Below are 12,098 nucleotides of genomic sequence, written 5' to 3' on the forward strand. Positions count from 1 at the left end.
TATCTACACATAACCTGATGCATGTGAATTGTGTAACCACTCAGAATACTAGGCCACATCACACCTGCAAAACATGTTTCCTTGTTGTTGTTAGTTTCAGTACCTAGAGACCTGGGGGTTATCCAATCATTGACTCCCTCTGGTGATGTTATCGATGTCCTTTAGCTGGGTTGGGCTGGGTCGACAGTCAATGGCTGAAGCTGTCCTGTTGACTAGGTTTTCACCAACCTGCTTGGAAGGTGTCTGCTTGAGTGGCACCCGCCAGAATTAAATAGTTTATGTTGGGTATTGTCTTTAAGAAATATCAAACTAGGCCTGCCTGTTGAAGCATATACAATTGCTCAAAAACGAGTAGTCAGTAAGCTATTTACAATATTTGGGTTGGACAGAGTTAATGTTATGGGCCCAGAATAGCACAGCTGGTCTGGCATTTTTATCGGTAAGATAATAGGCCTACAGTAGACAAATGTATGCCTTGCTGCATCGGAATGACTTTTGAATAAGTTTTAGTTTTCAATTGGAAGTTCGCTCAGTTTATTTTAAATGATCACTGGTTTGCGTATCCCACTCAACCTTCCACGACTGCATGAACGTGCGCCAGACTCGTGTGACGTCGTCTGTCCAGAACGGTGGGGTGGCGTCCCGTCATATCGTTCGCCTCGCTCCCATTGGCCGACGCGACTCACCCGACACAGCTTGTGGCTGTTTTCTGCAGAGGAAGCCTGTCTCTGGTATGAGGTCTGCGCTCAGGAATGAAATAGCAGCTTTTTTTCTGCCTCTCTCTCTCCCTCCCAAAACGATGATGTGACCTAACTACGTGATAACTGTCTGAGCAGTAAGAGAGCAGCACAACTCACAGCTTCATCATTGTCGAGGTGCGAATGAACATAGTCGGTTGTCGCTAGATCATACACTTAGAACGTCTGGACATCCAAGGTAAGAAGACATCAATTAATTATTCTTTGCTATTGTCCATTGATAATCATTGTAGTGGTTAAACAGTTTGAGAAAGACACGATCTACAAAGGCCAGACTAGACACCACTTTTATTTGATATCTAGTGCAGTGGTGATATTGAACCATTGTTGTCAGTGTTCATTTAGACGAGATACAATGTATTGATGCATATCTGTGTTAGCTATGATGTATTAACGCATCTTTGTTTTTTTCCAGCACTCTAAGTGCCAAATGCCAAGACTAGAAGAACACTGTTGGGGTCGCTCCTGTGCATCTAGGGTGGAATCTAAGACTTTTTCTGGGGGAAACTGGGTCGCATCGAGAGCTGAAGAAATGATGTCCATTGTCACAACAGTGCTCAGCAATGCATATGGCTCGCTGCAAAGTGTGCGAGCAGCACACTTGATCAGGCGGGGTCTCGTCCTTTTCACCGTGGGAGTAGTTCTTGCGTTGGTGCTCAACTTGCTGCAGTTACGAAGAAATGTGACTTTGTTTCCCGAAGAGGTGATGGCAACTTTGTTTTCATCAGCGTGGTGGATACCCCCTTGCTGCGGCACGGCAGCGGGTGAGTTGTCACTTTTAAACCTATACCCTGACTTAATGAGGTTGCTATATGTACTATTAATTTTTATAAAGTTAATGTGAATTGGGCTTTTTATGGGGGGTGGAATGGGGATAGTCTGCTTGTGTGTTTCATGATACCATTATATGCAGGCAGCTAACTACGGCCTGGGCTACATAATAATTTACCGCGTATTCCATCATTGTTATTGTTCTATATATGAATTGTGTAAGTGTTCTCTCAGCCATGGTGAGCGTTTTGTCTGGTGGAAACATACATTAGTATTTATATTGCCCTCCAATATTCCAATAGGCTTCACTAGAAACAGCCGGACATGGAGGGTCATTGGGGTTGTGCTTCTTTTTCATTGGCTGCTTTCATAACGGGCGAGCTGTGGAGGTGGTCCATAATTGGCTGCTGCCTCGAACATGCCACTACAGAAAAAGAGAAACAAGGAAGTCGTGTGCAGTCAGAATTTAAATAAATCATTTTCACCACCAACCCCTCCCCCATGCTGTTGAGAAGTAGGCTAGTGATTCATGCAGCAACAACAAACAATACAAACGTTACAATTCAATTGGGATACAATGATCTAACGTTTTTATTTTAGTGATACAATGTTCGAGACTTGTCTTCTCACGGTAAGTTACGGACATGGTTGTGCAAGGACTGATAGGCGAGAAATGATCATGTGCCAGAAAGTAGAAGGCGATCTTGTCGTTTGTTTTAGTTTCTGTCTATTTTTATCCCAAATTGAAACTCAAAAGAAATGCACCATTTTCAAGACCATCGAACCACATGAGTCAGTTTGATTTGTATGTATGCCATTCAGTGAGGTATTAACTCAACTGTCTTTTCTGCAGCTGTTGTTGGCCTGCTATACCCCTGCATCGACAGCCATCTAGGAGAGCCCCACAAGTTCAAGAGGGAATGGGCTAGTGTCATGAGATGCATTGCAGTGTTCGTTGGCATCAACCATGCCAGTGCTGTATCCTTTCTAAACATCAACAACTTCACAAGGTGCACACTCTCATGTTGGCTAACTCCAATCTGGAAAAGGATGGATGCATATTTACACCAAAGTAATTTTATCACATCCAGAGCATAAATAAGGATGAGGGTCTACTAAATGTGTAACATATTCATAATTGAGTAGCATTCTGTGATTATTTTGATATATTATATTGTCATTGTGCTACTTTTACAGCCCCGAAGGCAATTAATCTAGTGTCAGTGAGACGGTGGGTTGAATTCCCCACTGCATCCCTGCTTGTTTTGACTCATTGACATACTTTCCAAGTATGTATGGAACCTATAGTTGCTATAAACATATACACTGCTTGTGCCGCCCACACTGCAATGCTTTGATGTAACAATCAAACAAATACTATATATATATATATATATATGAGGGATTTTGTTTTTTTACTGAAGAGATACTTTGAGAGGATGACCTTGGAGAAAGGTTGTGTCAAAGGCTACTAGGCCCAGATTCGAGCCTGCGCAAGCAAATACTGTCTTTGTCCTTAACTGCTCCGTTTCACAGAAACTACACTTTGCCAATAATGCCCAGCTGTCCCTGACCCTGGCTGCCCTGTCCCTGGGACTGTGGTGGATGTTTGATCGCTCGAGGAGTGGCTTCGGCCTGGGCATCGGGACGGCATTCCTTGCCACCGTTATCACACAGCTGCTGGTCTACAACGGCGTCTATCAGTAAGTCAAGTTGTGCTTTTGTTTGACCACGTTGCACTGAGAAGTTAAGCCCACGCTGTATACCCCAATGCATTTTGAACTCGAATACTTAAGAGTAAGTTGAACGAAAAGTCAATGAAAAGTCATTATTACTTCAAATGTTTGTGGTACTGACTCAACTAAATGACAAGTCACTTAAACTAAAAAAAAATGTAAATGATACATTTACTTTTTACCCAGCATGCTCTACTGCAGGTTGATTTTGATTAATCTTCTGCTACACAAAGATAAATATCATACGTTTTTCTAAATTAATCCTATAATTTAGTTTGATTTTTTTTTTTATGCACCCGTTTCTGAAATGGTTGTTCCGGTTTAAATGGCTTACATGGAACCCAAACCGGCTGCGCGTGTACGCCAATTGTGCATACATTTATTTTGTCCCCCCACACCAAACGTGATCACGACACGCAGGTTAAAATATCTGAGCAAACTCTGAACCAATTACATTAATTTGGGGACAGGTCGAAAAGCATTAAACTTTTATGGCAATTTAGCTAGTTAGCTTGCACTTGCTAGCTAATTTGTCATATTTAGCTAGCTTGCTGTTGCTAGCTAATTTGTCCTTGGATATAAACATTGAGTTGTTATTTTACCTGAAATGCACAAGGTCCTCTACTCCGACAATTAATCCACAGATAAAACGGTCAACCGAGTCGTTTCTATTCATCTCTCCTCCTTCTAGGCTTTTTCTTCTCTTGACTTTATATTGCGATTGGCAACTTTTATAAATTAGGTGCATTACCGCCACCGACCTCGTTCATCTTTCAGTCACCCACGTGGGTATAACCTTAGAGGAGATGGCATGTGGGTACCTGCTTCTATAAACCAATGAGGAGATGGGAGAGGCAGGACTTGCAGCGCGATCTGCGTCGGAAATAGAACTGACTTCTTGATATTTGAATAATATTGAATAATATAGATTTTTACATTTATTTTCCAATGCTCGTGCATGCGAGCGGTGTAGTTGGCCTGTTAGGTAGTGTACTCACTAACCCTGGCAGTTATTATGTATGAAGGTTATGGGTGAATAACATTTTTAACTGTTGGATATTGTAACTCTTGCTGGATTCCAATATGAATTACACCTCACTTTTTGTAGTTTTTTTTGTAATATACACATTTAAAAATGTTTGGCCCATCCACCCCTCTTCGGAGGACAAAAAAAACGAACATTTTACAGCTTTTTCTTTTGTTGTATTTATACACACATTTGACATACATTGCACTTTTATTTTTCTACTACAGTAGTTACATAGCAAGAATAAAGTAATTTGATATACATTACCTCTGGATAGATATGACTGAAAACACTATGTATAAGTACTAACTATTATAGAACATGAGCTTTTAAACCATCCCTCAGCTACTCTCAATCCATCCCACCTACCGTCTTATGATTTCCATGGGCCATATATTTTTCAACTGTTTATTTTTCAATTACGCATCACTTCGCAAGCCAACAAAATGTGACTTGCAGGTAGGGTTGCACCAAAAAAATCCCGGGTTGGAAGATTCATGGAAATCTTCCAACCAAGAACGTTTTTCTATCTTGGAATTGGGGAAAGTTAATAAAATGTTGCTACCCTACATGAAAGCCTGATGTGGCCTGTAAACCATGAGTTTCAGGCCACTGTATTAGGGTAAAGCGAGGACTTATGAGAAATGTAATGTCATAAAGAGTTTTAATTATAATATTCACCTAGGAACTCTCTTGGTGAAGGCCACAGGCCTGAAAATGAACAAATGTCTCTGTCACTAACAAATACAGCCATGGGTGGTATAACTCTATAATTCACTCAAATGCAGAGCACACTGAGATTATATTGGAGGCGTAATGACAACTAATTGGGGTTAACCGTGCTGACAAACTGTCAAAAATTCATTTGCAAGATATATGATAATAATAAGATGCATTTAGGAGAAGTTTTTTTTATCCAAAGTGACTTACAGTACTGCAAGACTACTTTTTGTTGTGCCTCAGTGGGATTAGAAGCCATATTGCCGACGTTGCGAGTGCCATGCTCTGCCAACTGAGCTGCACAGCACCATATTATGATATTATATTATGGTATCATTACTTGCCTTAACGTTTTAGTACAGCCAGTGAATAAAATAAGACATGGGTGTTTGTTTGTTTTTTAAATATTTCCCTTGTGATTGATGTATTATTAAAGTGTGCTTTCTCGAACTGGTCTCAGTCACCTGATTCCATCAAAGAGGATCTGACAGATAAGGCATGAAAATGAAAGCAATTATTTTTTGGTGATACGGATTCCCCCATGCCTCTACACCCAATTATTGGCCCTCCTACCTGCCTCTGTGGCACCTCCTCAAAAACATCATGGGGAGAGGGACCACTGTTGCTTCAGTGAGGGGCTTACAAAGAGCTGTGTTCAAAAGGCCTTGCAGCTTCTGTTGACTGAAGGGAAGAGAGAGATGAAATTGAGAGGGAGAGGATTTTATATTTCCTCATTAAACTTTAATAATGCTGCCTTCCCCCCTTTTGAGATCTGTCTTTGAAACTGTGTTTAAGTTGCCATTCCTATTTTAAGGCTAGTTTCTATGTGTCTTATTTAGGGCTGGATTTGACTAATGGGGCAGATATTTAATTTAATCAGATGTATTTTTCTCCCTCTCTTGTAGATACACGTATCCAGACTTTCTTTATGTGCGCTCTTGGCTTCCATGCATATTCTTCTCAGGAGGAGTGACTGTGGGGAACATAGGACGCCAGCTAGCCATGGTAAGCCCTGTCCCCTATTTTCTTAGTCAAATTCTGCTGATTTGTTAGCACAGGAACACATTGAGACGGCACCTTGACATGTTCGTGCGGTACGAACTTTTGTGAGAGAAAAAGCCTGACACAACACAATGTCGGCTATAATGCCTTCATCCGGTGTACGCCCGAAGTCTGAACCTTATTCTGTGTACAGTTCTTCACAGTCACGTCCATTATACAGTTTGATTCAATTAAAGTGTGAAAACAGCATGTTGTTTTGTTTTTCGCAGTAGCGAGCCAGTCTTCTAGCGAGTCCTGGAGCCAAATGTACCAAAGGGTCATTTCCTGCTTGTTGTTTTTCAGTGCTGGTGTTTGAAATGTTGGCAGTTGGCACAAGCCCTTGCTTGCTCTTTCTTTTATTTTTCTCTCATTCTGTTTCACTCTCTCTCTCTCTCTCTGAGATGGATTAAGTCTGTTTACCTTTCATTCAGTCTTTTAGAGTTGCCTTTTAAATGCTTTCAAACTTGCATCTTGTGTTTCTCAACAAAGCAGCCAGCTTGTGTGTGGCAGGAACACGTTAGCACTAGAGTTCAGTCAACTGGGTTGCATTCGCTAGAAAGAAAATGGACTGAAACAGTGAGGGACTGAAAATAATTGTTCAATATTCAATGTTTTGCTACAGTGTGCACTAATGAATATGACCATTATTATTGTATCTGATGGCTGATGATCTTTGAAATGCAAGAGAAAGGCCACAATGTATTATTCCAGTTTAGGCACAATTTAGATGTTGGCCACTAGATGGCAGCAGTGTATGTGAAAAGCTTTAGACTGATGCAATGAACCATTGCATTTATGTTCAATATGTTGTATCAAGTCTGCCCAAATGTGCCTAATTGGTTTATTGATATATTTATATATATTATATTACAAATTCATAACTATGCATTGTCCTCAAACAATAGCATGTACAATAGACTGTAATAGATTAACAAGAATGTAAGCTTTCTGCCCATATCAGATATGTCTATATCCTGGGAAATGTTCTTGTTACTTCCAACCTCATGCTAATCACATTAGCGCATGTTAGCTCAATCATCCCGGGGGGGGGGGTAGACGGCGGACACCGATCCCGTAGAGGGGCCATTTAAGAAAGAGTTGTGGTTAGGACTTACACAGCTAGACTGCATTTTTAGTGATGTGTTAATTTGAGATTTGGTTCATTATACAGTATCGAATCAGGCCAGCGATTGAACTGTTGAGAAGCTAACTCAAGTTTTTAGTTTTCTTGCTGATTTTGTTTTTTTGTGCTTCCAGAAGTTTGAAATGACTGAAATATTGCCCTAACAGCATTGAAAGGGCTTTTCCTTTAATCCTACATCACTAGCCTATAACTTGTTATGTAGCTTTATCTCCTTTATGTGGTTGTTGTCATGTACGTCATTTTGTCTGTAAATGTTGGTTTAATGTTGTCTTTAGCATTCTTGAATGCAATAACAATTCCTCTATAAGACCAAATAAATTAACTGAGCCACTGCTCTAAGTTCTGGGATGTACATGTATTTTCTGGTATGTTCTACATATGCTTAACATGTGACTTGAGGCTCTGAAGGAAGGTTCTAAATCAAGAGAAATGGTAAAAGTGAGAGGGAGAACTCTCTAGACCCATATACCGTTTAGGGGGGGGGGGGTTAGGGGATGCCTTGAGGAAGGGGTATCACATTTTACTGTAACCCCAACATCAGATAATCTTCGCACAGTTGTACCTATACGTAGGACACCATGATCCACTGTATAATAGCCCTATAGTCTACTGTCAAGAACTGTAGAACTCAGCCTTAGGTTAAAGTCATCAATAATGATCTTCTCCAATCCCCATTGTGGTACCACTGTAGGAAGATGTCTGTTGTTTGCTGATATTGAGCATGATATATGAACATGGGCTCTTTCTCTCTCTCTCTTCAGGGTGGTGTCGAGAAACTCCACAACGACTGAACAGAGATCAGCTGAAGAGGGGAAAGAAGGAAGACTGACAATATGGAGAACAGGCGTAACGGAACCGAGTCTGGCATCATGGGGAGAGACAGTTTGACAGAAAAGAGAGAATTATTCATTTTTTTACCACTTTTCTGTGTGTTATAACAAAGAGCTAGCCAGAACTCTTGACCTAATGTGCCATGACGTCTGCACCTCTTGGTGGCCAAAATAACTTACAGTATTAGGCTAGCAGTTGCCGCTATGCTGTCTCTATTAGGATCCATATAGCATTATTCCAGAAGATAGTCGCAAAGCTATCCCTGTTTGGTTCCAAATAAAATTGTGCTAGCAGTTAGCTGCTAGGCTATACCTGTTTGGGTCCATATAGCATTAGGCTATATGGCCACTAGCTCCTCCCTCACTATGGCAGGACAGTATTTGCCCTTCAAATTCTTCGAAATGAAAAGTTAACTTGTTTCAGTTTTACAGTGTAAGTGTAACTATTAGCTTTTTGCAGGTGCGTGTGGATTTGTGCAGGTCTGTTATGGCTGAGTACAAAATGACCATAATAGGGAAACTTTTAGAGCTGTGCAATAATGTCTGACACTCACAGAGACGGCGACCAACAGTATGTCACCGATGACATGTATTGTGTTCCCAATATTGTATTTAACCAAGAAAAATATTTATCTGAGAAATTAGAATGCCAACCCCTATAACTCCAAACCAAATATACATGAAATCACAGATGATGCGACCATGTTTTGAAAGAATGTACCATGATACTACACTAAGCATATTCATGGTTTCAGTGAAATCAGTAATGTTAACAAAAAGGCACCTGAATGTAATCGGGTGTGAAAGCTCACCTCTTGGCTGACTTTGTGGATATGGTGTGCAACCTGGAGGTGTGACCTATGACCCCTCAAATGAATGGCTGATTTCCAATTTAGAATTTTCCAGACTTGGCATTAAAGTTTATGATCATACATTAAGAGAAGGAGACAGGACATTTTTACTATGGCCTGCGGATTTGCAATCTGTGATTGCCTTTGTATTATAGAATTGAGTGCTTTTGTCACTACTATACCAGTTCAATTTTATTGTACATAATTATATATTGCTTACATGTATAGTCACTTCCCTATATAATCAGACAGGTATTACCACACTATACTAATTCAGTTCAATAGTTGGGGTGCTAAAGGAATAAAAGTGCAATCACATATACCTGAGCTGACTATTCTTCTTATTTATTATTTCTGACAATAGTTAAGAGGTGAGACTCCATGGAATCATATGCAGTGTGGATATAAAAAAGGAGCATCAAATAAGCAATAACAGCAGCTTTTGTAAAAACAAAAATTGTCTAAGATTACTTGCATTCTTCGACTGTATACCAATGACTATTCTCTCCATGAGGAGAAGAAAAAAAAACATTGTGTCAAACTGTTTCTCCTAGTAGTTAAAACATTATTAAATGGGAATACAGATTATATATATTTTTTATTTTGTTATGTATAGATCACAGCGGGATTGGTTGGTACGCCTGGTTCGGTGTGAATCTTTGCTCAATTTCAGGTGTTTGTCCCAAATGACACCCTATTCTCTATATAGTGGACTACTTTTGACTGGGGGCCCTGGTCAAAAGTAGTGCACTATATAGGGAATAGGGTTCCATTTAGGATGCAATCCAGGTGTGCTGCTGGGAGAAAAGGAAGCTTTTATTATTGGGGTGTTTAAAACACCTATTATTTCAATGTGTAGAGAGTGTGAGTGTGTTTTCAGCTGTGTATCATTTTTATTACCTTGAATCCAAGTGGAAAATAAAAAGGAACTCCTAATGACGTTGTGTGTATTTACATTGAGTCTACATAGTTCTGCCACACATCTTAGCAGAATGAAACCATACAGATACAAGATTTGTGTGCACATTTTCAGCCCAATGCATGAAGTCTTTGTATGAGAGTTTACCCCTCTGGTAAGTTTGCCATCTGAAAATGTAATCGATACAAACATATAAGGTATGCAAATGAGACATAACAAAAATATAGATGCTATTTTATTCTGAATTTTGATAACTAATAAGTTGTTTTATTCTGTCTTGGAAAATACAGAAGGTAGAGTGGAGATAGTCTGTGTCCAAAAGGTTACCCTATATTAGGCATGGGCAACTGGTGGCCTGTCCCTCTTTGTCCCTCTGGTGGCCTGTGGATCCATTTCCACCCTCTGAATTTTTTTTCAGGTCATAGTCGTGGTCTCAACTTACTGTTAAGAGTTAGAATAGTAGAATACACAAGGTGCCATTTAGAAATTTGGTTGTGCATCAGCACTTCTGTCAGTGTTTTGTGAAAGTATTCACCCCCCTATTTTGTTGCCTTACAACCTGCAATTAAAATACAATCCCCTGAATCTATCATTTGATGTACAACAACATGCCTACCACTTTGAAGATGAAATATATTTTTTATTGGGAAACAAACAAGAAATAAGACAACAAAAAAGAATTTGAGAGTGCATAACTATTCACCCCCCAAATAAAAAAGTAAATACTTTGTAGAGCCACCTTTTGCAGCAATTACAGCTGCAAGTCTCTTGGGGCATGTCTCTATAAACTTTGGCACAACAAGCCACTGGGATTTCTTGCCCATTCTTCAAGGCAAAACTGCTCCAGCTCCTTCAAGTTGGATGGGTTCCGCTGGTGTACAGCAATCTTTAAGTCATACCACAGATTCTCAATTGGATTGAGGTCTGGGCTTTGACTCGGCCATTCCAAGACATTTAGATGTTTCCCCTTAAACCACTTGAGTGTTGCTTTAGCAGTATGCTTAGAGTTATTGTCCTGCTGGAAGGTGAACCTCCGTCCCAGTCTCAAATCTCTGGAAGACTGAAACAGGTTTCCCTCAAGAATTTTCCTGTATTTAGCTCCATCCATCATTCCTTCAATCCTGACCAGTTTCCCAGTCCCTGCCGATGGAAAAACATCCCCACAGCATGATGCTGCCATAACCATGTATGTATGCATATATATGTATGTGTGTGTGTGTGTGTGTATATGTATGTATGTATGTATCTATGTACAGTGGGGCAAAAAAGTATTTAGTCAGCCACCAAACCTTTGGAGGGAGTTGAAAGTCTGTGTTGCCCAGCAACAGCCCCAAAACATCACTGCTCTAGAGGAGATCTGCATGGAGGAATGGGCCAAAATACCAGCAACAGTGTGTGAAAACCTTGTGAAGACTTTTGACTTTTGACAGAAAACGTTTGACCTCTGTCATTGCCAACAAAGGGTATATAACAAAGTATTGAGATAAACTTTTGTTATTGACCAAATACTTATTTTCCACCATAATTTGCAAATAAATTCATAAAAAATCCTACAATGTGATTTTCTGGATTTTTTTTTTCATTTTGTCTGTCATAGTTGAAGTGTACCTATGATGAAAATTACAGGCCTCTCTCATCATTTTAATTGGGAGAACTTGCACAATTGGTGGCTGACTAAATACTTTTTTGCCCCACTGTATGTATGGGGCGGCAGGTAGCTTAGTGGTTAGAGTGTTGCTGGATCGAATCCCTCAGCTGACAAGGTAAAAATCTGTTGTTCTGCCCCTGAGCAAGGCACTGTTTCCCGGGTGCCGTGGATGTTGGTTAAGGCAGCCCCTGAAGGCATTCAGTTGTACAACTGACTAGGTATCCCCCTTTCCCTATAGCCTACTTGAAGAGATTATTATGGATGAAAGAGCGAGATTGTTTTTATTTGTCAAAGGCAGCCAAATATACCCTCTATATTTATTGGAAAGGAGCATCGCCTTGCACTTTCACCACCCTGTGAAGTTCTTCGCAATTTATTTAATCTGTAGCCTAATAAACTGTATGCTTTCCCGAGATGTAGTGGGAAGACCATACAACATGTCATCGTGTGATTCCATGGCGAGGTTGCGGAATTCAATGGTGAAGTCAGCCACTGGTCTGGCCCCTTGGCAGATGTTGAACAGTTGGCTGGCCACTTCTCGTCCGTCGACTGGGTGGTCGAAGACTCGTTGCAGCTCGATAGTGAAGGCTAATACGGAGCTGCAGGTTGGTGGCTGTTGTTCCCACATCACCGTTGCCCACGCCAGGGCCTTG

At 40.4% G+C, this 12,098-nt stretch overlaps 1 protein-coding gene across 2 annotated transcripts; it reads left to right on the forward strand.

The window, feature by feature from the left end:
- The first annotated feature begins 641 nt into the window (after positions 1-641).
- On the forward strand, positions 642-9,817 carry LOC118361524 (insulin-induced gene 1 protein-like). Of its 2 annotated transcripts, XM_035741533.2 has the most exons (6): positions 642-936; positions 1,174-1,522; positions 2,383-2,507; positions 3,066-3,232; positions 5,918-6,017; positions 7,959-9,817. In XM_035741533.2, exons 2-6 carry the CDS (start codon positions 1,189-1,191, stop codon positions 7,986-7,988), a joined length of 756 nt encoding a protein of 251 aa, XP_035597426.1. In that variant the 5' UTR covers positions 642-936; positions 1,174-1,188; the 3' UTR covers positions 7,989-9,817. The 2 variants fall into 2 exon arrangements, with proteins under 2 accessions (XP_035597426.1, XP_035597427.1); XM_035741534.2 differs by lacking the exons at positions 642-936; positions 1,174-1,522 and adding an exon at positions 1,993-2,160.
- Positions 9,818-12,098: the final 2,281 nt, after the last annotated feature.

This window comes from Oncorhynchus keta, chromosome 28, assembly GCF_023373465.1.
Source record: "Oncorhynchus keta strain PuntledgeMale-10-30-2019 chromosome 28, Oket_V2, whole genome shotgun sequence".
NCBI classification, from domain to species: domain Eukaryota; kingdom Metazoa; phylum Chordata; class Actinopteri; order Salmoniformes; family Salmonidae; genus Oncorhynchus; species Oncorhynchus keta.

Bases quoted from the DNA above. Each gene is read 5' to 3' on its own strand.
- LOC118361524 (XM_035741533.2), top strand. From the start codon at position 1,189: ATGCCAAGACTAGAAGAACACTGTTGGGGTCGCTCCTGTGCATCTAGG. The intron at 1,523-2,382 runs GTGAGTTGTCAC...TCTTTTCTGCAG, and splicing joins TTGCTGCGGCACGGCAGCGG to CTGTTGTTGGCCTGCTATAC. The intron at 6,018-7,958 runs GTAAGCCCTGTC...CTCTCTCTTCAG, and splicing joins TAGGACGCCAGCTAGCCATG to GGTGGTGTCGAGAAACTCCA.